General features: G+C 49.8%; 1 protein-coding gene across 1 annotated transcript in view; it reads right to left on the minus strand.

Annotated features, from left to right (window-relative positions):
• The window catches only part of LOC119389816 (msx2-interacting protein), a 199463-nt gene that overhangs the window by 20450 nt on the left and 151531 nt on the right, over positions 1-27482 (minus strand). Inside the window, exons 3-8 of the mRNA XM_037657210.2 lie at positions 5393-5602; positions 4606-5010; positions 4202-4464; positions 3044-3155; positions 2078-2315; positions 634-1035 (exon numbers count right to left, since the gene is read on the minus strand). Of these exons, the coding sequence (XP_037513138.1) occupies positions 634-1035; positions 2078-2315; positions 3044-3155; positions 4202-4464; positions 4606-5010; positions 5393-5602 (1630 nt within the window). The remainder of the gene's footprint in view (positions 1-633; positions 1036-2077; positions 2316-3043; positions 3156-4201; positions 4465-4605; positions 5011-5392; positions 5603-27482) is intronic.

The following is a 27482-nucleotide window of genomic DNA, read 5'->3' on the forward strand; positions in this document are numbered from 1 at the left end:
GACATTTCGAAGGGTGACACATTTCAAGAACAATTTCCATCCATGCAAGCAAACTGTTGAACGCCGACTGAGAGTAGCTTCTTCTGCAGCGAAGCACGCGAAATCTGGGCTGGTATTTTGTAGTAATGCGGGGGCAGTGTTCTGATAACGATAACAAGGTGAGGTTTTATGTCCCAAAACCACGATATGATTATGAGAGACGCTGTAGTGGAAGGCTCTGGAAATTTTGACCAACTGGGGTTTTTAACATGTACCTAAATCTAAAGCACACGGGCCTCCAGTGTTTCACCTCCATCGAAATGTGGCCGCCGTGGCCATGACTCGATTCTGCACCATCGAGTCAGCAGTTGAGCACCATAATCAATAGACCACCATGGCGAGTAGTAGTCAGAGCAAGTGACTGCCAACATTATCAACGAGATCAGCCAGTCACAAGCGGTAGAGGACAAGACCGGCGTAGAATCGAGAAAAATGCAAATCTACGAAATACCGGCCCAGAACTTGGCAAAGACAACTTATCGGTCGTCTCTGCGCAAGCTAGCTCGTTACGGTGCAGACTAGCACGCTTTATGCTGATGTTCACGAAAACGCGAAAATGTGATCATAGCCGGCGATTGGTATGACGGGACCGACCTTAGGATTGCCATCCTGGAACATAGGCACAGTATGTAGGAGACGCACCTGCAGCTTCTTGCCGCCCAGGACCCTGCCGCGCATCTCGGCCACGGCGTGCTGCGCACACTCCAGGCTGTCAAAGTAGACGAGGGCGTGGCCGCGCTCTCGGTCGACCACCGCAAAGGACACGGGCCCGTAGCGGCCAAAGGTGCGGCTCAGGAACTTGTCCGAGACCATTTCGGTGACCCCGTCTAGCCAGACGCACATGGTGGGCATGCTCTTGCCAAAGCCCAGCTTGATGCGGTTGGCGCCCAGGTTCTCGCCGTCTAGCTTGCGCATGGCCTTCACCACGCTCGCTATGTCCGCGTACTGGATGAAGGCGTACGACGACGCCGAGCCCTGCTTCTTGATGTCGATTTCCTGCAATGGTTGTGCGTTGCAACGCCAGCTTTAGAAGCTCACACACGAAGATCCTGTACAGTGCTCACGGATTGAAACGTGAAAATTTGGGGCTAAGTAATGCTCGTATTTTCGTTTCCAGCGGGCGCAGTTTGTGTCATGTCGGTGTAATTTTGACTCGTGCACTTACATCAGCGCCAACTTTATCTTTAGCGGCCAGACTGGCAGCAACACAACGCGGTTATCAAGAGCTTATAGCAGTTGTTCTACATAAAAAAGTGATGTTACGCTTCAGTCTGTGAGTACTGTACACCACAAGCCTACTTCATTTCACAGGCTTGGAAGAAAGAACAAGGGGTAAACAACAACATTACCGAATATTTCCAGTGAACTTAAAGATACACTATGTAGGCATAAAGTGACGAAGCATTATTTCAAAACTGTTTTCGTGAAGTTCACGATAAGAGGATGAACATTAGATGAAATAGTGTGGAATACTACTAAATCAACAATTATTTTCATGACTTGCCATGCCTCCTTTGATTGTAAGAGGGTCTTCTTTTGCAGGAACATAATTTAGTAACACAGATTCGTGATGTTACACAGCGCAAGTGACAAGGGTTTGGTAGAAAACAGACCAGGACAGGCGCTGACTCTCAACTAATTTTAATCACATACGATCGGAAAACATATTCAGTGGCACAAGAAACAGAAAAAGAAAAGGAGAAGAATGTGATACACACTACATATGGTTACTTTGCTCTCATCATGCAGATGTGCCATCAAAATATGCTATTTCCCTCTGAGATATCGCAATCTAAGAGATCCGCCTGTCCTTCTTCCCTTTCAACCAATCCCTCGTCATCAGCCTTGTTTAATATATCACAAATCCATACAAACTTGCCCAACTTGCCACTTTAACTTAGTAATACAGCCAAACCTATCTTTTTCTTCAGATGGAAAATGACCTGTCGATTAATCTAAATGCCCGTTCTTTCATTCGGCATGCAGCACCCCATAAAGAAACGGCCTTGAGCATCAGCTCTTTGGCACCAGCACTCACAATAATATCACCGAATTGGTCGAAGTGTTTCCTCAGCTCTGTGGTGGTGATGTCCTTCTCGAGGTTGCCAATGAAGAGAGTCCGCGTTGCTTTTGGATGGTATTCGTCCAACTCTGCTTCGAGCGGCCTGAACTCGTTGTCCTCACCGTCTAGGCCCTCATGCGATGTCACCTCGATCTTGCAGCCAAAGAAGAGCTTGTCCTTGGACACCTCCAGCGCCTTCTCCACGTCCTCGGGCCTGGCGAGAGAATCGAAACGTTAGTTCTAGCAACTACCCAAGCGTGATCACCGCGTTACATGAAGCTGACATTGTGATGTTTAGTATGTTACGTGTGCCGCCGCGTTCTTGTGCATCACACACGCGCGAGGTGCTTTGTGTGGGTTCAACCCACACAAAGCACCTCGCGCATGTGTGTATGCAAGAGTGCTCAACCCGGTTGAGCACTCTTGCATACTTCAGTTACCTTAGTACTATTAGTAAGCATGAACGGACACCACCAACTTTTCTTAATTCGCTATGGGGTGCAGCCTAACTATTCCTTCAAGTTATACTGTGGCTCAATGTTCTATAGTACTACACCTTAATATAAGATCAAACGGGCAATGCTACAAGGCACTAAGCCCTTGAGAAAAACACCAATAACAATGGTTAAAGAGACTGCAATGAGACGTGACCTCATCAAACAAAGAAAACTCGGGAATAAAGCTTGCCGATATAGTGCCACGACCATAATGAAGGTGGGTAATCTCATGACAATGATCAAGCTACACCGAGATTTTTCTCTTACATGTTTCAATTTGAGTGGTTCCTACGTCTCGAGCCGCTATTGTTTAAGCACACCTTAAGACTGTATTAGATTTCAATTTCTTTCAGTACTGAACCTAGCTATGCATGCACACTGCTCCACAGCTCAATGCGCGCACACACTCGGCCGCTGACGAAGGTGATCCAGAAACGATGCTCACTTTTTGAAGCAGACCACAGCGTACCGCTCGGTACCCTGCCCAATGACCTTGACGACGGTGACCTTGCCGTGCTTCTTGTACTCATGGAAGAGGCCGTCTTTTAAGCTTGTGTCTGAAATGTAAATGACAAAACTGTGAGAAAATTGCGCCCCGTCACGAATGCATGTGCCGACAGAAAGACACTGTCTGCCTTGGTCAAGTTTGTAATTTAAGGGGGCAGACACTGCTTCACCGTCTCAACATCATCAGCTTAAAGGGGTACTGACACCTTTTTTCGAAGGCAAGTTTACTCTGCCATACAAATCTCCTGTATGCCGAGACAGCTCTGAGCAAGTGTGAGGCTCAGCAAATGCTGATGATATTTTAATTAGATATTAAAGCCAATTTTTCCATGGAGCACCTACTGACATCGACACTAGCTTGACGTCAGGTTACAGTACAAATTCTGGCGACTTCACGCAGCAGTCTGTCTAGTTGTGATGACGTTGATACCAAAACTTCCAAGATGGCCGCTTGTGCATCATCAAAACTTCCAAAATGGCCGCTTGTGCGTCACCAACAGAGCCACGGTGTGGAGCGGCCGTGAAAATGTCACTATATATTGTGCGAGCACGTGACGAAACGCTCATACCGTGTTGTGACGTCAGGGTACAGTAGGAACCGAAACAAGCTTTTAAAAACACACTGTAGTTACTTTTTCAGGGCGCACTCACGCTTAGCAATTCCTTTTCTAGGCTCTTGAGGGCTTGACCTTTCATTTGACGCAAAAAAACGACAACTGAAAATGTTCGTGTCAGTACCCCTTTAAGTCCACTAGGATATTTGTGTTAGAGGTCCACCTTGGGCTGCCGATTATAGAAAAAGTTCGAAAACTCAGAACCTTCAGAAGGTGGCCACTCCTTTGTGCCCTCTTCTATATTTCTCTCCCTGTACGAGTTGCAAAAGGAGGCATCTTTTTCAACCTCAAACCATTAGGACCTCACCACCACTTTCAGTTTCACATCTCTGCTGCTTACCTGATAAGAGTGGCCTTTTTAGGTTTACTACATAAGTGTAATTAGCTAACATGGCATAAAATGACATTCCTTGCAAAACTCGATGCGTGGTCTAGTAAGCATGACGAAAAGCACGAGAAATGACCAGGAAATGGAAACTGACCAGTGGACCTGACCGGTAGGTTCCGAACACAGATGCCGAGTGGCCGCTTGTCCTCCCTGTCGCCCATACTGCTCCCGTCGAGGGAGTTGTTGTTGTTGTTTTGCAAGCAGTTGATGCTGCTACTGCTCCCATTGTTGGCGTTGGTGCTACTACTGTTTGGTGTGGAGATGGTTGACTGCAAGAATGAACTCGATGATGGTGCTGCCGTCACAGCGCTCGCTGGCCGCTCGCTGCGTGACGTCTTGATGCTGCTTGAATGGTGTCTGAAACGAAGCCACAAAGAAAGGAGAGAGAGATATATATTCGAACACAAAAGATGAGTCCTACTGGCAAGCACTTGTGGGAGGAAACACACAAACTAAAGAACGCAAAGTTGTGACACTGCACAAGTCCCGCCAACTTACGTGGGTGACTTGCTAGGTGAGAGAGAGCGACTACTGTCGCTAGAACTGGAGCGAATCTTTGAAGATGATGATCCTAGGCGGCTGCCGCTTGAACTTCGAGAGCTGGAGCGCGACCGTGACTCGGACCTTGAGACGTGCTTGTTGTGACACCGCTGCTGCGTCTGTGACTGTGACTGCAGCTGCGGCTGCTGTGGAGGAGAGGTGACCGTCGAACTGACCGCCGAGCCTCTCCGTGATACCAGCCCACTACGTGCCGCCGATGGCGAACCGCTGTCCTTGTCGTCAGAGTAGGGTTCGGCCGCCGGACTCAAGCCGTAGCCGCCTGGGGGGTCGAAGTGGCTCGACTGTGGCAGTGGTGCCGGCTGCCGCGCTGATACGCCATGAGTACGGAAATGGCTTCCACTCCTGGCAGGAGAAAATAGAAGGCTTATGAGGCAAGCTACCACCTCGGTGGCTGCCGCCTTTTATTACTACAGAAATTTGCATGATGACAAAAACAATCCAATTCCGTTCCAAGCCCTATCATTACAAGAACTCCTTTGTTTGTAACACCTTTCTTGCTGTAAGTGGGTCCTACCTAGTCTAGCTTCTACTTAGAGGCTGTGAACACCGACTAGCGTCCCAGCGCACACTCATGCCTTTTTTCATTTCCCACATCGTACCGAACTTTAAATCACCCCCGTGTAAAATGTGTACCTGTCTATGCAGCATCTTACTTAAGCTATTCCACATGCAACGTCCTCGTTATGCACCCGCAGTGCAAGAATGAAGGTCTCCTAGCACTCACCCGTACTGCCCAGGTAAGATGGAGGAGGCCTGGCACCTGTCTGTCCCATCCTGGTAGGCAGAGGCATTGGAGGCCGCCGAGCGTGCGTACCGATCTCTCGACCGGCCCCTGCTTTGGTAGCTGTCCTCGTCGTGATAGCCCGTTGTTCGCCGCACGTACGGGTCTCGGTCCCCCGTACGATCATAGTAATAACCTCGTTCATCACCAAACCTGGAGTAAAGATGGTAGAATTGTCTTCTTATACCTGTGCCCATGCACTGAAATTCTCGTAAGCACACATGTGTACCTGCGTTGCCCCTTTGGAAAAAAATTATTTGTGACGCTTCTTCGATAGCTTGAAAAGAGCAGAATGGGCTCAATGGCAGGTCTCTCTTTAACGACAGACTTCTGCGATTCCTGAAGGGTGCACTGTGTCTTGTGCGCACGAGTGACACCTACCAAGTATTGACACAAAATCACCGAAAAAGCCATGCATCCCCTTGAAGTACATCTCCTAACAATTCAAGACTGCAAGTAAATTCTCTTAATAGTAACAATTTGCACACTTCTCTCACAATGGCACTTAGACAAATTATGGGTGTCATAACATGGATGAGTGACAAACTGTAACGTGTCTCCCAACAACAACAACAGCAGCAGCAGCAGCAACAAAAAGACGGAAGACCACAATGGCTGCTCTGGCCATAGGTTTCTATCAGAGTCATTGACGATGGACAATCTTCAGCGCTAATGATGAGCACATCCCTTGAGGATACAGGCTTAGAGAAGCATGTGTCCTTCACACACTGTGGCAGCGATGGTAATGGATGGCCAAATACTTATGTCAACGGCGGCTGAACAAAGTGAGCCTTAGGTGGGAGCCAGTGTTTCAACAGCACACTGAAAGACAAGACTGATGTAGCTCAGCCACAGTTGACACTTCCAAGTCTCCTTGCTGTGAACCCCTGCCTGGCTTGGATTTCTAAGTCCTACATCGTGCTAGCCACTAGGTGCTCTACATTCTGCACCACAATTTTACATGGGATGCACATATATGAACCACTGCTGATCAGGGCTGTGGAACTGAGTGCAGCAGCATCGGAATGGAGAAGCACAAGTGAAGTAGCCAGAGATGTCAAAACCCCAATGCCCATGATTCTTGATTCGTTATCCATCAACTGATTTTGTTCTTCATAAAGTTGATGTATCCTCCATCACAGAAACGACGAATGGAAAGGCGAACAAAAGCGCATAAGGTGCACCTATTATCACATACAGTTAATGCGAAAGGGTTCGCAATATGTAATGCCATATTTGAAGCACTGTCAATCTGACGTTGCATCACGCATTGCAAACCAATTGAACACAACGTGCACAAAGAGACTGAAGAACCTTACAAACAAATATGATCGATGACGACACATTTCATGTTGCTGCAGCAGTACCAGCATGAAACCTGTCTGCACGCTTCTGTTTACTATCCGTCCGGCACCATGCTGCTCAAAATAACAATTACAGGACTCCTCGCTCATGCCACAAAGGGGGGCGCGGTTACAGATATACACCATCAATTGAACGTCAGCGTCTGTGTGTCAGCACATCTGCACCCTGTTAATAATGAATCAGCGTGCAGTACATGTGTACACGGCTGCCCTGCACGCTATCCTAAACACAATACGGGTATAATTTTACTGTTCTGGCTTTCCTTATGTCGCCTACCGTAATGAGAGCAAAATTGCACGGTGTAGCGGTAGTGCCGAGGGCAATTACGGCCACATTGCGTGTTGTGTCGTTGGGCACGGCAGATTCGCGCGCTGGGCACGCGCAGCGATTACGAGGCGGCAGCACCCGCCTGTTCTGCGCAGGCGATGTAGGGGAGTTGGGGATTCGATCGGGGACTCCACCCTTCGGTGAAAAAGGAGGGACGGGTAGGCGACGGCGCTGGCTGTTTACGAAAGGTTGCCGGGCGACGACTCGTGCATGGCGGCACCCGCTGGCGCGTCCTTGGTCGATGAGGCACAGGCGTGGTTGGCGAAGCCCAAGGTCCCCTCCCCCCCCACGCCAGCGACGGCCTGCCGTCGCTGCAGACGACCGGACGACGTCGACGCAGCACGATTGGCGACGCGTGTTCAATCTCAGTGTTACGAACACCACGGCGTGCTCGGCAGCAACATACGGCAGGCGGGTGTAATGTGATCTCTGCGAAGTGTCGGGGAGGCTAGCGCGAAGAGAAATCCAGACGGGCTCCTCTGCGGAAGTACTAGGACGTGACAATGGGCGAACCTTCTTTTCCATGGAATACTGAAGCAGGTTCTCATTACATGAGCTGTTCATGGCCATCGCGCGCTTGTGTTGCGCAATCCGGCCCGTCAATCATCACTTCCTTGCATTCTAGCTTTCAGCCAACGTGAAAAGAACACCAGAGTGACAAAGGGACGAGCCTTTCTTCGGAATACAACAGCCGGCTTTCGTTATTGGGCACGAACACCGGCCGCTTGTGCGCTATCTTCCTCGTCTATCGTCTTCCCTTGCGCTCTAGGTTCCCTGACGTAGCAATGACGAGTTGCAGGCAGTGGGTGACATGGAGATGAGATCAGGGGGACGGACAGTTCTGATAAGTCGTGCCAGACGCGGAACGTGTCCGAAAATTGCCGACAGCCGCCCGTTCGGAACGTGCGAAGTCCCAAATCAGTCGCGTTCGAAACGATGGCCCATCGCGATCCGAAGCTGCTAATGACAGCCGATGAGTGGCGCCATGAAATAAAAGCTTAGAATGACAGAAAGCTCAGCTAGTTGGTAGGGGTGCGTGATAAAATACGGTAGACGGGCAAACACGGACGCAAGAGTGAAGTCTCGGCGTTTGTGTTGTCCCGACTTCTCTCTTGTGTCCGTATTTTATCATGAAACAAAAGCTCTGGGTTGTCTTGAAAATCCGCCGTTCGTTAAATTTCGTAGTCGTTTTATGTATGCACGCTGCAGTGCGATGGCCGCCGCGCCACACGTCGCGAAAACAGTTCCCTTTCGCGTTACTTCATTTTTCGTACTGCGGACACTGCGACTGCCAAATCTATGCACCCAAGTATTGTTGTACATTGCGCCCCCCCCCCCCCCCCCCGCCTCCACGAAAAAAAATTCTGGCTACGCTACTGGTGTGTGTGCGTGCGTGTGTGCACTCCAGGCACAGAAAACAGGCCTCCAGACTAACTCCAGACGACAGTGATGGCCACGCTGCGGTTGTTTGCCAGGGCATACAACGACGCTTTGACGTCCATGCGCCATGCGGTCTCGTGTTTTTGATGACCACAGCAGTGTCTGTCGTACGACGCCGCGCCGTCAGTGCCAGATGCGCGTTCAACGAACGGGGCTCCAGACGACGAACTTTGCCAGAAAATGAAAAAAAAAGAAAAGAAAAGAACCTCAAACAGACCTCCTATTAAACGGGGAGCGCATATGGTGGCGGCCGCTCGATGAGTGATATGCGCACACAGTCACAAGGACTCAACTTCGTCGGGCGCGGGTTCTCAAGAAATTCAATAAGGTAGAAAGCTGGGCGAGTAGGTGATTGGTCATCATATCGCATAGGTGAAGTAGCGCACTTTGGCGAGGACAAATGGGACGAGAAAGACACGACCTTTTGTACTGGTCAAAGTGCGCTACTTCACCTATACGGTACGAGCATCAGGAAATTGTTAAACAAAGCGTGGGTGGGACAGCGAGATACTAACGTACGAAGAGAATGTGACGTCACCTTCCCAATTAACGCATATAACAATATTGCAGTTGAAGTTTGGGGATCACGAAGCTCCGCGGATACTGAAACTGAGGGAGCTTACGCGATAGCGTTCGAGAAACTTCACTTAACACTAGTGCTAAGAACGGTCTCTGTATTTTGTCGCGCCTCTTTGTGCTGTCCGTGGCATCGAAGTGCATACGACAGCGCCACCCCTAATTTTGCTATCAGGGGCGTAGCCAGATATTTTTTTCGGGGGTGGGGGTAGGGGGGTCTATTCTTTATATATGTCCGCGCGTGTGTTTGTATGAGTGCGCGTAAATGTGCACACATGCATGCAAAATTGAATATTTTCGAGGAGACCCCCCCCCCCCCCCCGCTACGCTAGTGCTTAGTGTTAGTGTTATCGTTCCACAAGCTTGTTAAAATGGCTGATTGGGCGAGATGCGCTTGTCCTTGTCTTCCGAAGTCCTCGTTTAAGTTACGCGCTCCTATTTTAAGTATCCACAAGCTTGTATCATATACCGATTCCCCCTTTTTATTGTAATTAATTGGCTGCGCCTTTGAGGTAGCTGACCTCTAATTAAAGAAAGAATCAAGAAAAACGAAAAAAATATATATAACGCTACCGGCACGAGCCAATGACTTACACGGCCGCTCTACCGCTACCTCGGATGTCGGCTATCAAATGGCGGCATCAAACGCTCCCCGCTACCGTTGCAACGCCGCCAACGGCGGAAAAGACGGAGGGGGGCGTCACGCTAAAACGCGGTCACCCCATCTCAAGGGCGCACGACGCCGCCACGGAAGTGCGAAGGCGCTGCAGCCTGATGCTAGACGTGGCCTGCGAGGACTTGGCGCGCGAGTGAAGCAGTAGCGGCAGCCGCGGGGCTTATTAATCAAACCGCCGCACACAAACACACACACACACACCTCCTGCACGTTGTAGAGACACGTGTCGTTTACACTTGCGAAGCGAAATCGCGAAGCGGAGACGGCCGCGCTGCTCCGGAGCGTTACTTGTCGCCCCGAGGCGGGCCGTGCGTTTTCCTCCGTTATTGAAAAAGGAGTCATGGACGCAGAAAGAGCGAGAGGGGGGAGATGAATTAAGGTCTCGAAAGAGGTGAGAGGGACGACAGCCTGTGCTGCCTTTGATCGAGATTCGCGACACCTTGCCTGCCAGCAGTAGCACACGGATTGGAGGCTAGAAGTGCTACGTAGTTCCAGATGCAAGCGTAACAGCGCTGTATAAAAACGACAGTCTATTCAACACAGTGATAGGCGCAGTTGCGATCATGTACAGTGCTAAGGGATCGAAGCGCAACATCTTTTTTCTTTTTTGCCTGACTTGCCTTACTTGTCCGTGAAAAAACAAGGACAAGTAGGGCAAGTCTGCACATCCCAGTAAAAGAAATAACAATATTAGGCGCAGTGCCCTTTCGCGTCAGTATTTGTCCCAAGCGCTTCCTGTTAACCGCATAGTTACGGAATACCAAACTGCATTCACAACTCATTTCCAGTTCGGGTTTTTTTTTTAAGGGTATGCGAGAGACGTCAAGATTCAGCCACCAAGGGGGGAAAAAAACGTACAGCGCGTACCTTTCTGGGAATGGCACTCGAATAAGTAACCCAATGCCGGCCAATGTAAGCGGACTTCGGCGCAACCCTCGAGCTAAGCAACAGAAAACAGCGCACTCCTCGATATACGCTCCTATGGGTCCGAAGATTCCTCGAAAGGACTCGCGTCCTTTTAGATGTACGGGAAAAAATCGAAGGTCTCTTTTTCGATCTGTCGTACACCGGACGTGCTGAGGACTGCCCCTACGCGGGCATTGATTCCAGCCAATGAGCAGCGTCGGCGTATGCGCAGAGGGCCTTCGGGTCGACAAATCGAACTCGTCCCTAACAACGCGTCGTTCTTGTTAGTTCCATGTACGGTTTCCGAAACACGCACATACACGCACACACTAATGGAGAAAATACACCTTGCATGGCTCTGCAATCGTTCGCCTACGTGGATTTGGCTATAGATCTGTGCTTTTCAATTCAGCCCATTGTTGCGGAGTTACACGCATTACCTTTCTAAATTGTCCGGTTAATCATAAGCTTCGCCCAACACACGCGATGCAATAAGTGTATGCGTGTAGTCGTTGTGGGTCGCTGCGTTCGTTACGCAATATATTCCGTCGAGAACGATCAGTTTTGCGATGTCGCAAGGCCGTGTCTGTAGGAACAACCACAAAGTTTAACGTATATACTGCCCAGATAACCTTTACGCTAGCGCAACCGCCAGACTCGCAGCTCCCATAGACACCAGCGCCACAGTATATACCATCTACAGGGAATTTCGAGCGAAACTATACGTAACAGGTTCCGGGCCCACGAACATACTGCCAATAGTGAGTATGTTCCAGTAAAATAGCGAGTATATAGTCTCGTATTTCACTGTGCGTTGTCGTCATACCACTGCAGTGGTATACGACAAGGAACAGTAAAACGGGAAAGTTAACATGTGAACTTTCCTCTATCTGATGGTGCATACAGCCACACGTTGTGGGGGGATGTAGAGAGCAGTAGTAATAAACAGGCAACATAACATGACAATAGGAATTGGGCCTGCAGGCTATCTATACGGCTGCTTCGCCTTGCCACCAGTGACAGCGCTACAGTCGAGCGGGTGGGGATCTTTCAGAGATCTTTAAGCGGGTAGGCCAGTAGTAATTACATATTGCCTCGAACATACGACATCAATTCCCGCAGGCAGGTGGGGGCAACATGCGGTCAGTGCGCATGCGTTCCAAAGCCACTAAACTGGAAGGCCGCTGCTGCACGCAGGACATGTCCCTGAGGAAAACAGTTGTTGAGTGTTCTTTTCAAGACGATGTACCTCATGGTATATAGTGGTGGTGGTGGCCCCGCCAGCACAAACACGCACACTCGCAACACTCACACCACAAAAGCAAGCAAGCAAGCCCTCGAAGGTCATTTCGCTCGCGAAGGGCCTTTAAAAAGCTGCCGCCGTTCATTCGCGCTAGCGACGCGGGCGGTAAGCTAGGCCAGTAAAACACTCGGGACCACGCAAGGACACACCTGCTGCGAGCGAGAGCGCCACTCACGGGGAAAACACCTCCGCGCGAAAGCGATTATTGTTTCGCACGCAGAAAAAGGAAAGGAACGCGCGCGCACCAAGATATGCAAATAAGGCCGCCGCAGCTATGTGAAACAACGCTGCGGGAAGAAAGATACAACACGACAGCGTGCACACGACGATTGCGGAGAGCGTCCAGGCAATTTTAGCTAATCGCTTAACTTGCTATACACGGACAAGCTGTTGACACTCGTGCTGCGACGAACGAGGCAGTCACTGGCTAAGCTCATGAGGCGACGACGCAACAAAAACGGACCTGGAAGAAAGGTATATGTACTGTATGCTTGGCGCGACGTGGCTCGTCAAGGACGTAATGTGATACATTTCCTCGTGCGTCGGTACTCCTAGTTTCTGTTCTTGCTCCCAAAGGGAGCTCTTTGAGATCACACGGTGTATTCTTGTCAGACTCCAAGAACACTAGCACCCTTTGGGTTGTATTCCTGCCACACTCTAAAAGCAGCTGTACTCTCTGGCGTACATTCCTGTCACATTCTAAAATCATTTGCACCCTTAGGGATGCATTCCTAACAATTTTTTAAAAGAGTTGCGCCATTTGGGACACATTCGTGTCACAATCCAAAACCAGCTGGACCCTTTGGGGTGTAATCCTGTCACATTTTAAAGACAGTAGCACTCTTTGGGGCATATTCCTCAAAAAGAGTTGCCCTCTTCGGGGTATATTCCAACAACACTCAAAGCAATTGCACCCTTCGGGCTGTGTTCCTGCCACGCTCTAAAGACAGTTGCACCCTTGGGGGTATATTCCTGTCACTAAAATCAGTTGCACCCTTTGGGCCTGCCACTCTAAAAACAGTAGCACCCTTTGAGGTGTACTCGTGTACTCTTGCTACACCCCAAAAACGGTTGCAGCCTTCGCGGCGTATTCCTGTCACCCAGAAAGCAGTAACATCTTTTGGGACAATGAGGATTATTGTTGTGCGACAGAAAGACGCCCCTAAGGGTGCAACCATTCTCAGCGTAAATACATATAAGAAATAGACTCTCCGAAAGAGACTCCCGCCCACGTTCGTAACGTGCGTACGCAGACAATGACAAAGAGAAGGAGTCAAATGTGAGGTTTTGTCCTACCGTGACATTACTAGATGTGTCGTCTGCGAAACCGCGCATGTTTCTGCGCGTAGCAACTGACGCTTTACTGACGTCTGTTCCTACGTGTATGCAGACGACCTGCATCGTTTCACTCGTTTGTAAACAATGGCGACATAGTGTAGGCAAGGAAAGCAGACGACCGCAACATATATGTAAACGCTTTTCTCTCTCGCTGTTTGACCTACATGAACAACGATAATTACCGAATGACCTTTCGAAAAGACCAGCTGCGAGCTTCTTTTAACTACGTGAGTAATGCGCCGTTGTTTTAGGCATTATCGCAGATAGAAAATCATAACCTTACAAACTACGTCACTCGTGACGTTCAATTTAAAAGAAACGAGTTACATTTCCATCGAAAGGTAAATAAAATGAAATGTAACGCACGCTCTTCGGTGCCATTCCGTGCTCAAAAAATCTTATAAGAACACACGTTACGTAAAAGGGTTAGTACTTGCCGAGCTAGACATAACTCAGCACGAAAACATTGTCCTCGAACTTTCCTGAATTCTTGTACGACTAGGTGTTCCCAACTCGCAGCCTCCCAGACGCAACGCAAGCATGAGTTCTTGCACACGTCTTTTTAACAGCCAAAGCTCTCAGGCACCACTCCATACTGTCCCCCTTAAGTTCCCACTCACAGGCGTAGCGCCGTACTTATGGTGAAGTTTGGAAAGAGGGTGGAGGCGGGAGGGGGGGGGGGGTCATAAAATCAAATTATAAAATCCTCCACGATGTTCTCAAGCTTTTAAGGTTTTACACACCGAAACCACGATACGATTATGAGACACGCTATACCGGGGGACTCCGGACTTATTTTTGACCACCTGGGGTTCTTGCACTTAAAGGTGAGTTACTACACGCATGTTTTCCTGCATTTCGCCGTCCCTCGAAATGCGGTCGCCGTTAACGGGGATAGAACCCGCGTCCTCGAGTTCAGAGCCATTTCGTACAGGTGATGTGTGTATACATGCAACATACGCACACATGCGTACTACGTGAGGGGTACCACCCCCACCCCCCTCCTCCTTCCAAATAGAATCCCGGCTACGCCCCTCCCTACCCACTACACGTAGATGGCAAAACACAGGCACTTCCGTAATAATAATAATAATAATAATATTTTGATAAATGTTGGGTTCTTACGTACCAAAACCACGATATGATTATGAGGGACACCGCAGTGGAGGGCTCCGGAAATTACGACCACCTGGGTTTCTTTAACGTGCGCCTAAATCTAAGCACACGGGACTCTAGCATTTTGCCTCCACCGAAATTAGGCCGCCGCGGCCGGGACTCGATCCGGCGACATCAGGCGCTTCCGTAAGGAAGCCGTCTTTCCGGGGGTATAAAAGTGAGCGGTCAATTAAATATTCGCGAGGTCGATGACCGCCGCAGCGCGCCAGAATCGCATCGCATCGCCCTGCGCGATGTGGCTAACGCATATGTCAAACTCGCGCGATAAAGCAAGAAAATAGAAAGAAAGAAAAATAAAGAAAGCAGACATAAAGCAAGCAAGGAGTAATGCGGATACGGATAATAAAACGCCGGGAAGCAGAGATTCCGGAAAACAACAGCGGTGGGCTGCTGCTGCTGTCGCGATGACACGCGCGACGGACGAGGAATCACGGCCTCGTGGTCCGACCGACGAAGCCGCCTCGTGGCCGCCGCCGGAATACGTGCACGCGTCGCATCCGCACAACCGGGCCCGGCGGCTTCCGGAGTACGGGTTGCTGCAGCCACGGCGTCACACAAGCGCCACAGCGACTACACCCACGACGACGACCTCGCAAAAAACACCGGCTGCTGAAGGCGAGATAACTTTGCCAGATAGATTTGTGTTGACACACACGCACAGGCAACATGGGCGTCGGCATCAGAAGCCACACCGGCGCCCCCCTCCCCCCTCCCCTCACACTATAAGGAAAAATAAAAAGGCACACCAGCATTTGCCCCCCCTCCCCCCTCCGAGTCACATTAGCGCTACCTCTCCACCCCCGTAGACGTCAGTTTTTCAGAAATTTCACATAATTTTAAAACTTCGTCTGCCGCGGTAGTCTAGTAGTTATGGTGCTCGGCTAGTGACCCGAATGACTCGGTTTCGATCCCGGCCACGGCGGTCGCATTTCCATGAAGGCGAAATCGTAGAGGCCCGTCCGTACACTGTGCGTGCACGTTAAACAACCACAGGTGGTCGAAATTATCCGGAGCCTTCCACTACGGCGTCCCTCATAACCGAGTCGCTTTGGGACGTTAAACTTCATAAACCAACCAACCAACCAAACAACCTACCCCCTATTTCGAAACCCTATTCTCAGAAATTCATTATCGTTTACGCGCCATCACTATTGAATCATATTACGCGGACGCCATGCGACGCATAAAAGATAGTACGCCCAGAAGTTTTCGGCGGTCCATATAACTGCGCCCCGTAAATAATGAACAAAGCTTGCGCAAAGTGCACGGACACATGCGCGCTATGTCGAGCTGAGTGTAAGCATCTTGGGTTTAGCGACTGCACCCTGGAGAGCACACTGGACTGCACGCTTCCGTCCGTCCTGCATAACGTTAACGCACGAAGGAGCTCGCGATTTACCATTCTGCGAATGAATTCTTCAGCGCCGACGAGCGATGCCGCGCATACGGAAAGTTAATTTTGCGCCGTGCAGGGACATCGAAGGCGCCCGACGCAACGTGAAAAAGTTAAATCGCGTCGTTTCGCGTCCCAGGGCAACCCTATTGGCGCTGTGAAGACGCGGATGCCGACGGCGGGAATCGAACTCGCGGCCTCGTACTTTAGTAGTAACCATAGCGACGCCACAACCACTAAACCCAACCGGCGGCTTAGCAAGTTGCGGCTGCGTGCGCTCCGACTTCTTTTCAATTACTTTCGTTTTCCATATGCCGTCTTTATTTCAGCGTAAACACCGAGGCAATAACCTGTTCTGAATGGCCGTTGACTGCAGGGCGTTGTCCATTTAACGTGCGACTACATCTAGATGAATCATTAATACTAGCGAACACTCACTACACATTACACAAAAGGACACTAGCGGTTGTCCTGTGTCGTTGCGTGTAGTCTGTAGTGGGTGCTCGCTAGCATTATGGATTGGTCAAGCACCAACTAGCCCAGCTAAATGCAGTAACGGGCTACGTCCAACCACACGAGCGTTGATTCATAGTCTGACGTATTTTGCAGTGCTGTCGAACTGTAAAACCATTGCAAACTGCCGCAGCCCATCTTCCTGCTTTATGCTTTCTTTTGTTTTCTTTGCATTTCGTACTCACTGCAACCCGGCCTACCGCGCCAAAGGAATCGAACCCGCGACTTCGTGCTTATCAGCAGCACCCTGTTCAAGTGAAGTCGTGACCGCAGTAGAGCGTGGATGGAAAACCACAACTTCGAAAGGGCTCTCGCGAGACCTTACAGGGGGCGTGACAACGGGACTACTACTACTACTGCTACTACTACTACTACTACTACTACTACTACTACTACTACTACATCCCACTGGTACCGCCACTACCAGTGCTGTTGCTAATGCCACTGCTTTTCCTTTATTATTATTACTTGATCAACGAATTCGGGCTCTTGGTATAAACGGCTCTGACATGGCCTACAGTGAAGTTTTTGCTTAACTTCTCAACAAACAAGAACAACAACGCGCCATCGACGCCGCGGCCGAGAAAGCGAAGACATTTCTCTACGCCCAAGCTGCCAACCTCGGCACGCTGTGGCGGAGCTAGCGTGCGAGCAAAAGCGCGTGCCGGTGAGTCATCAGCAGTAAACAATATTCACGCTTTTAGCGGAGGAACGTGTCAGCCAACAGGTGTTATCGAAGGCCGCGCACCCAGACCAGCGAGCCCCCCCCCCCCCCCCCCCCCTTTTTTTTTTTCAGAACAGCAGCAGCTGCGGCACACACGCAGAAAAAGGGAAAAAGGCAGCACCGGCGACTTTCCCAAGACAAAGATCACCGCCCAGCCCTGGCCGTGTTCACATTGGGGCAGCAATCGAGAACATAGAAGGAAAATGGGTGACGGCGGTCGCTTGCAGCAGGCATATATACAAGGGCAGTAGAGTGGAGGGGGTGATGCAATCCAAACAATGAATTGAGTCAGCCGCCGCTGCTGCTCCGGACGACAACACTCGAGGAAAAAAGAAAAAGGGGTTTATACAGCAGGAGACACGTCGACGAGGCCACGCCACGTAGTAAGCGGATGAAATTTTAAGACAAAAAAAAAAACAAAAAAAAAAAACAAATGAGGACACGCCACAAGCATGGACAGACGGCTCACACGGAAGTGTGTAGCGTTCCTTATGCAACGGTATTGGCATAGGGTGACTCAGGCAGATAGGAAAAAGGAGCTATTTTTTCACACCTTCGTGGGGGGCATGGCTCGGCTACATTACTTACGCAGGGCCAGCCGTGAGAGGCGCAGGGACAGCGCCAGGATTTTCATTTTCTTTTTTCTGGGGAGAGGTGGGGGGACAGGGACGCGGAGAACTTACGCGCTATGTTTGGACAATGTTTCCTCTTGGGGGTGCGAGGACGAGGGGGGGGGGGTAGCAAGGGGGCAGCCCCCCCCTCCCCTCGTTCCCCCCTCTGGCGCCGCCACTGGAAAAGCGCCAAGAGTAAGCCACGGGACCTCGGACAGCAACTCAGCGGTGAAGTGGCACAGCGTTCACTCCGATTCGTGAGGTACGGGGTTCGATGCCGGGCACCCATCGGTGTTTACAATGTGCACAGGGGCTCTCACCCATCCAGCACTCCCTTCCTCTCTTACACCCACCCCTCACCTCCAATCGCGGCTTTCCGAACACCATGGTGTACATTAACGAGGTGCCTCCCTGAAGCCCTAAATATGTACCCAAATATCCACAGTCGGGAATAATATGAAAGGAAACGTCCGAATTTTCAACGATTACTTGTAATGTACCGATATGAATGTGACGCGTGAGGTACCTTTCCGCTCGAGCATTTGGTGTCACGAAAACTTTTGCGCTTGCCAACTGCGTTTAGCCGTTAGGAGCACTTAAACAACTGTACAGTACAATGCAAAGCGCGGCTCAACGGGGCACGTCCCGACCAGCGCACAGTGTGTGACAAGCTAATGAGGTCCTTCTTCCAACCTGCCCCTTCCCGCCACTTACGCTATCGTGAGAACGCTATTTATAGGACCAGACGAAGCTTATTATTGCTGATCGTAAGCATCCGTGCAATCATCGTCACCCTAAATCCCCGCATAAAAATCAGACCGCGACCTCCCTCCCTCCCGCTCGAATAAAACTGCATCCGCGTCTGACAACTATGGACGTCCAAGTCAGGGGCGTAGCCAGAAATTTTCCTCGGGGAGGGTTCGTGCGTGTGTTTGTATGTATGCGTATAAACACATACAAAATGTACAAATTTCGAGGGACCTCAAACCACACCCCTGGCTACGCTACTGTTCCACTAGCCTCTCTCTCTCTCTCTCTCTCTCTCTCGACGAAACACTACAGGTCACGCCGTCAGCGTTCGTCAGCGTTCCCTGTCACGGCGTAAAAGATGGCGTCGCTGCCCATCATCAACGTTATTGCAACCCTTCCGGCTCACCGAGCTTCCCGCCTTAGGCAAGACCGGCCCTTCAAACACCTGAAATAGGACGCGCGCAATCTATCGAGCGCATCTTATCATCATATTCCTAGCGCAGTTCAAAGCTACACAGATGCTCGCTGCAACTCCTTTCAACCGGATCCGTGCATACATGTCCGGGTGGGGCGAGCCACCCGAGATTATCGCTACACTGAAGCGAGGGTCAAGATTTGCGCAGTGACAGAGAGTCAGAAAGGCAAGTGACGATGATAAGGATGTCCTCACGTGCTCTTTCTTTTATTTCTTTTCCCACAATGCATTGCGCGGTGCAAGCGGGCGGCAAGATATCGCTGCACTCGGCGCGCATCTCCTCCTCCGAGTGCAAAGCAATTTGAGCGAGCCGGGAGGTGCTGCAGCCGCTAATACTGCTGGCGGACGTCCATGCATAAATGTGCGACAAGAGAACAAATAACGCAAGAGAACGACGCAGCGTACCGGAATCTACAACGTCGTAGTTGTTAGATGAGAGAATCAGGAAGCTCTGGCTACATAGAAGCGAATTGTTCATGAAAACCTGTTCCTCGTCGAGATGACTCGCCTGGCGGGAAGACGTGACACAGCAAGAGCAGAGAGGAAGAAAAGAGAGAAAAAGAAAGGAAAGAATAAATGAGATTGCTGCCACGTGGCACATTTAATGTCGCTCCCTACTGTTGTGTGCACGCCACTGCATGCAAAAAGTGGGTGTCGTCAATTAAACCACTCGGTCGAATGTATTTCTTAACAAATACGCACTCTATAAACATCCAAACGTACATTCTCAGTTCGAACTCAGCCCTGTTAAATAACTACATTTTGACTGTAAGCACGTTGACTACAGCCCCACCTACCGCAGAACCATAGGCGTGCGTACAGGTGAAGCTTCGCACTGCACTAATCGAGAACCCTGTACCGGCCTATGCGCAGAACGAAATGACGAAAAGTTGGTGCGTGTTTCACGAGAACCTTTTTAAGCGCAAAACACACACACACACACACACACACACACACACACACACACACACACACACACACACACACACACACACACACACACACACACACACACACACACACACACACAATGTGCTGCGAAATCGTTGAACCGAGAATGAGCCACCGACAGTTTCGACCAAGAGGACTCGTCTTCATCAGGCCTTCAAATGCAGCGACCTTATTACCTGCTCAACGATTTCTCATGTCTTCAAGCCCTTCACCTCCTACCGTTTTGTTCGGAATCCAATCAAAACTTTCGCGTTAAAAGACGGGGCGCGCAAACACGGACACAAGAGGGAACTCAGGAACACAACACAGTCAGTCGGTGTTTGCACGCCCCGTCTTTTAACATGAATCCCTTCAAACTATAGCTCAGCTTTCTCTCATTCCAATCACAAGTTATTCTGAGCAAATCAAAGAACCACTGCGCGCCGCTCAGACAACCTGAACTCGTACTTGGTCGACGACAGTGCTGCGGCAACCGCATGCGCGCAATGCACACTCTTAGTCTTGGTAGGGAAGGGAAAATAAAGAGAAGAGAGAGAGAGTGTGTGTGTGTGTGCGTGGAATCCAAGCTGTAAGACCTTGGCCTTCCTCACAGCAGCACCGCATATCACCGCGCTTCCTGGTCGCGCCAAGTACCGTCGAGAGAGACGTGACGGAGATAATGGCGTTACATAAATTTGCACACAAGCCTCTCGTCAGCGCGGGAGATGAAATTTAAGAGCGAAAGGTCGGTCACGATCCAGCGCGAGATTACAGTAGTGGTGGCCACGCGTCTACCACACATACTAACATGCGGAACAACCTGAAAGCCTGCTTGGTACAGCGACAGGACATGCATTCTGCCGCTGTGATTACCGAGGCGGTGCAGCGCATTTGGAAGACGATTGCATCAAAAGATGAGCTCTTTCACTCTATTTTTCATTCGCTCTTTTCCGGTGTCGTTTTGCACGAGGCCCGACTTGTAATTGAAATTACGTAACTACGAAGGACAAGCTCAGGCTGCCGAGATGGAGATTGCAAGAGTGCTTCCGCGCGAAGAACGACGCAGGCTGGATGACGATTATTATTATTATTATTATTATTATTATTATTATTATTATTATTATTATTATTATTATTATTATTATTATTATTTCGTGCGATGCGGGTTCCTCAAATCCATGTCTACAGCTTACATGTATATCAAAGAAAAACACTAAGCAAGTTTATATTCAAGAAGTGCTCCTTCAAGACTGCTATTAATACATTCCTTGGGAAGTTAACTGGGCTTTAAAAGCTGTTTTTAAAGAGTCAGCATGGGAAAATAAACAAGCAAGAATTTGAAGCAAAAAAATCTCTGGGTAAGTAGGAGATACAATCCATCATTTAAAACTATTATCGAGGACGAAGTACCCACTACGACATTAATTAATTTTGAAAACAAAAAAGTGTACATTTTGCGTGAAACCTATACCATATTTAATCGGATAACATCAGCATTGGCTACAGTGTGGGCTAGCTGTCTGCTAGACCACATAACTCTAAGTAGAGAGATTCATACCCCACCATGCTCCCTCTATCGCATTGCCCAATGCTGTTTCCTTCCTCCATGCCCGGAATTGGACCTCAATCGACGTTCTTAGAAGCGCAACACTTAAATAGTTACAAGCGACGACGCCGGTCATGCGTTCATATCCAGGCAACAACGAAGTGTGACAACGTGAAATGACAACGCCGCCGTTGAAATCTGCGAATTACAGAAGCTCCGCTTAAAAATGTCGGACGACTCCGTCGTCGTCTGCTTCGTACCGGGACTTTTGTATCGTCTGCTACTCGCCTGATCTGGCACCGCCCCTCGCGAAAGTCTTCCCGGCAACACGCCGGTGCTGCTGCCAAAGTATGACGCACACGGTAAGTGGTGACAAAAGAAACAGGCGCGATTAACGCAAGCGCATGCGCAACAGCGGAAGGAAAGAAAGAAACGAGCAAAAGAAAAAAGATAGCGTCTAAAGTGCGCATGCTGGCAAAGGTGATAACACGCCGCGAATGACGCACTTTGGGCGGCCCGAAGGAGTCAAGCAGCACTCACGGACCCTTTCGACGTTCAAAATGGCCGCCGCGCATAACGCTCTCGAACTGGAGGCGACTTTGTTCCAAGTTCACCTGCTTATCGTCAAGGCGACCGCACGGACACGCAAGCCGATTGGCACGTTATCGGCGATACTTATCGATAACACGTTTTTCTCTCACTCATTTCGCGTATAGTCCCACCTTGTCACCCGGGCACGCCGTCTGTGCGTTCGTAAAACAGTGGACATACGAACGTAAAAAAAAAAAAAAAGACACCAAGCCACTTGACAACGTAAACCGCAGAAAAAAGCCACACGAGCCCCGCTGCAGCTCTTGAAGGCAACAGAACTGAGCGACCACCTGTGATACGCTGCACTGTCTGAGTCGTAAAATGTGTGCACTGATGGTTTTTACTTTCTCTCTCGTTTACACTCTTCTTCCCTCCCCTTGTGTAGGGTAGCAAACCTCCATGCCTTTCCTGTATTCCTTTTATATATCTCTCTAAACCACAGAAAAACTCCCGAAAGGGTGGATTAGATGCGCGCCATTAGCTTTCTGCTGAGCACCGAGTGCGCGTGCGCAGAAGCTCCGGCGGGAGGGGGAAGGGGGGACACTTTGCACCTGCAGTCGTCATTTAGGTAATGTTCAGAGCGAAATTGCGCGTTTTATGTGTGGCTGAAATGGGCACGTTTCGTTGGCAATGTATAAGGCGACGGTAACCATGGTAACGGAACGAGCAGTCACATCTGTAGTTCAAACCGGGGCAGCGTTTATTTATCCGAAGCATTTTGACGCCCTTTCGTTCCGATCGTATAGTACTTTAGCGCTCCACATTTACAACATCATCCCAAAAACATGCAATCCAAGCCACGGCCGTGGCACTTAACCCCCAACCCCCACCCCTACACACACACACAAGCAAAAGAAAGCTCTAAACATCAGCCGTTAAAAGCACGGAAAATTACCTGCGCAATAATAAAACGAGGCCACGACTCATTGCGCCGTCCTTCCAGGTAAGTGAACTTTCCGTTAGCATAGCCGTAAAAGATGCGAGCCATTCGTTTTATTACAGCCGCCTAACTGCCGCATTCGGTCGTAGAGCCTAATTTACGGACGCCCTTTAAACGTTATCCGTGAACGGCTCACACGAAAAACTGCAGCGTAACGCCCCATACTACGACTGCGCACGTTTGCACATGCGGCGTTCGGGCTTCGGGAGAACATACCAATCCTTGCTCACTAGAGCGACTAGAACAACCAGAAACGGGAATCTTGTCAGAACTTAAACTTACGGCAGATATTTGGCTAAACGCGGTCCTATACCGACCAAGCCCACCGCAACTAAATTTTTGACCGAATAGAAAGTCTACAGTTTCAGGCAATAAGGTGTTTTAGCAGCGCTGGTTTTTAACGTACGGTTAGTACGGAAATACCGTACCGTCGTGGCCGGCTGGCCGGCACGTCGCTATTTTGATTTGTAACACCCGCATTAGGCTCTAATCATCTCATCATGTTGCCGCACACAATGAACAACTGGCGCCGCAAAACATAAACAAAAAAATAGAAAATGCGTGCCGACCATGGCGGTACGGTATTTCTGTACTAACGGTACCGTAAACTGCTTATCGTACCGTAAAACGGTAAGCATACGGCAATACCGTACCGTCTCGTCATTGGTCGCTCTGGTCGCCTTATACACCGCTTGCATGCGCATCGAGCGAATCGCGCAGCTAAACATGGAACGGTAAGACCGTATCGTGGACGGCACGGTGTTACCGGCACTGCTGAAACACCCTACTGCAGAGACAGAGGAGGCTCCGGGTCCCGTCGCACGACTTCTCCGTCCCGTGCTGCGCGTTTTACCGCAGGAATTCCGACCGTTATAACAGAAGGCCGCAGCGAAGACAGCCAGCAAAGCCGCGCTTGACAATCGCACGAGGGCCGGAAGCTTCCCCGATAAAACCCGGAAGGCGTGCGGCACGTGCTGCGTTTGCTGCTGTGTACACGTTGACCGGCCGCCATATAACGAGCCGCCTCCGCCGCCGTCTGCGGCGTTATCAACCCCCAACCGTGCTCGCGCAGAAGGTCGTTCGACCGGGGCTCGGCACCCGATAAAGGCGACGCCAGTTTGCGCAGCTGCGCACTTCAGAGCCGCCGCACACTCGCAAAACAGCAGAGGACGACGCAGCGAGCGCATGCAAGCAAGAAAATTCTGTCTACCCGCCGCGGTGGTCTTGTGGTTATACGGTGCTCGACTGCTGACCCGAAGGTGGCGGGATCGAATCCCGGCCATATATATGTGCACGGGTGATTTCGCGCATATAAAGTCGATACATATAAATTATACATACAAATATATACATATAAAGTCGATGTGTTAAAACACTACTGACCGGCATAGCTTGTATTGACACTACTAGCAGTGCGTCAAGCACACTAGTAAGTGCGCTAAAACACTACACCGACGACTGCCAGTGCACAGCCGAGACGCAGTGTCTCGCGTCACAACATCGACGCCTAATTTGCGCCGTCTACGCACCGAACCCGGGCCCGCATCGTCTTCGTGTAAGAAGGCTCGGGCCCTAATTAATAACTCGGAATACCTTTATGCTGTGCCTAATTAATTCTGTGCAGTGCACAATCAAAGGCTAGTCATACGAACAAACCAACATTGATAATCCCACTCCGGGAGGCGACGGATTATTGGAAAGCTCCAGGAAGGATTAATAACGGTGCACAACAAACAGAACCTTCTTACACTAATTAGGTTCTATCTCTAGTACTATTTCGTTGCTATTTTGTAGAAATCTAGACTTCATGGGTTCCAGAAAAGCATTCAAACGAATCGTTCCAACGTATTCTCTATGTAGAAATCTCTTTTGGGCATTATGCAGGATTACCAAAGGGAGGAGTTGGGCACGCGGTGTAACGCGCAGCTCGGATATATCCGTCGGATTAACCGAATTAGCCAATTATGGGAAGGTCAACGTAAAGGGGCAGTGCGGAGGATTACGCGAGAGATTAGGGGAAATTTAATATGGCGAATACAACGCACACGCACACACGCGTGTATTGTGTCAGCCAACTCTGACCTTCGCCGCTATATGTCTGCTTAATCCCGTCGTAGATAATCCTCCACCGTCATCCATCGACTGCGATGTCCTTCTCATGACCTTCTCATAACAGGCTAATCCGTTTAATTCGGCCTCGTGCAGCGATCTCCTAGTCTCCTAGTTAGCTATAGGGCGTTACTCTACGAGAGCCCTTCCAGGATTCGAATTATGGATTCGAAGTCATCGCTTTTTCGTACAGCACGTGCCCTACGCGTACGATCGTGAGCAATATGAATGCAAACACGGAAACAAAGCTCAAGCAATCATTACTCGCGATGTGCGCGTACAAATCCGGCGTGTCTGTTAACAAGAGGTGCATTTCGTATCGAACATTAAGTGTTACGAAATTTGCAAGTGCGTTCAGCCACTATGGTCTCCTGAAGGTAATTTCAGCGTTCCCTTTCTTTATGCTCACGACTGTACATGTAAAGCCTAGCTTTGCGTAACTCCTCCTTGAGCTGCTTGCTCCTTCCTACCGGGAAGATTACGTTGGGGCGTCATTAGGCAGTGATGCTACCGAGGACTTCTGATTTGGAGCAATTTTTGGAGCAGCAAAATTTCCGTTTTGGAGCACTTTGGAGCAGATAATTTTGCATCTGGGAGCACTCTGGAGCAGCGAATTTTACATCCTGTAGTGCACTACAGAAGCATATTGCATTAACATTCAAGCACCTGAATATTATTATGGGGCTCTTATGAAGGCTAGAAATATTTCGGTTCATTGCAAATCTCATGGAAAAAATCATCTCAGGAGCATAGGCGTGCGCACAGGGGGGGGGGGGGGGCGGCCGCCCCCCCTAATCACCTAAGAGGGGGGGGGGGCGAAATCTGCCCCGGACATTGACCCTTCTAGTCACCTAAGAGGGGGGGGGGGGCACAAAATCTGCCCCGTACATTTACTTAGTAGGGTCGGGGTGGGGGTGGGGCGCTGCGATGAACCTTCGCCCCCCCCCCCCCCCCCGATGGGTAACCCTGCGCACGCCTATGCTCAGGAGACCTCCATATTTCACTCGCTAATGAAAAAATAATGGCTCATACAGTTGAGTGTTCTGGATTAACCTCTTCGGTGATTATTTTCGACATTAGCAATTAAACAGGATACCGGGTCAAGAAAATTGTACGTTATGAAATAACACTCTAAATACACCTATGTGGTTATCAGCAGACATGGTAGACAAACGCCGTGATGTACAGCAGTACCTCAATGCCAAAGAGCCACAATGTCCCTGATGCATTCCCCTAAGACAACCCCAAGGCGAAAGCCAGGTTCTTTTTCTTCTCGATCGACGGGTAGATCCTCCTCCTCCTCCTCTGCAAGCTTTCTGCACCTCACCTGGTTTTGCGCTAGCTCCATTATCGGCGCACCGATCACGGAAGCAGTGTAAAGTGACGATGTCATGTGATGGCGTCATCACGTAACATCACGATATATTACGCCATGATGACGTCACAAGTTTTGACGATCTATGACGTGATGATGACGCCATCACATGATTATTTTTAGCATCAATCGATTGACGCCGCCGACGGTCAATTTTCGTGTTTGATAAAGCATCTAAGGCTTTCGCATTAATATTGCGTATTGAACGTTAACAGCCTTACATACCAAACTGTCCTCCACCATGTCACCTCTGTGCCGTGCGCGAAACAGCTTCGCTTATCATCCACTTCACAGAGTGAAATGGCTCCTCAACTTTTTTAAAATTTTTATTGTGATAGCAATTATATGGACACTCTCGGCGGACTTTTGCCGTCCCCGTTGCCGTAATTTTCCGTATAAAGTCCAAATTAATAACATCACCACGCGCATTCTAGCCGCGGATAAAAGCTCGCGAGCGCTGGCGACGAACGCGGCTGAAGCGGAGATTAAACTAGCCGGCCGCCTGTCTCCGTTGCACTGACAGCGCATGAGATAACATCTTCCCACGTGCGGGCCTGCCTTCGATTGCTTATCAAACAGAGAGGAAACGTCCCGCCCGTCTTTCGTAAGGAGCATGAAGGGACGCCAGGGAAGCGGAGGGGACCCCATCGTTCGAAGGGCGCAGTCGCTTGCACGCGCGCTATCTCGAGGCATCAGGAGACGGCTCGTAAACTTGCTGTGCTCTCAACGCTTACTTCGCGTTTAGAGAGCTCAGAGTAAGAAAACGCTTCGGTTCCTGGAGCTGCCATATTCCCTTAAACCAGTGTTTTGTTGAGTTACGCGAGATCGGATCCAAAAGAGTTAGCTGCTAGCCTTACTTCAATAGAATTTTTTGGTATCGCATTCATTGCTTCACCCTTAAGCGAAACTGAGTTTTTTTAACCGTTAGCTATTGACCCCTGAAAGCAAGGGGCGGTCGTGTAACATGGT

The sequence above is a fragment of the Rhipicephalus sanguineus genome, chromosome 4 (assembly GCF_013339695.2).
Source record: "Rhipicephalus sanguineus isolate Rsan-2018 chromosome 4, BIME_Rsan_1.4, whole genome shotgun sequence".
NCBI classification, from domain to species: domain Eukaryota; kingdom Metazoa; phylum Arthropoda; class Arachnida; order Ixodida; family Ixodidae; genus Rhipicephalus; species Rhipicephalus sanguineus.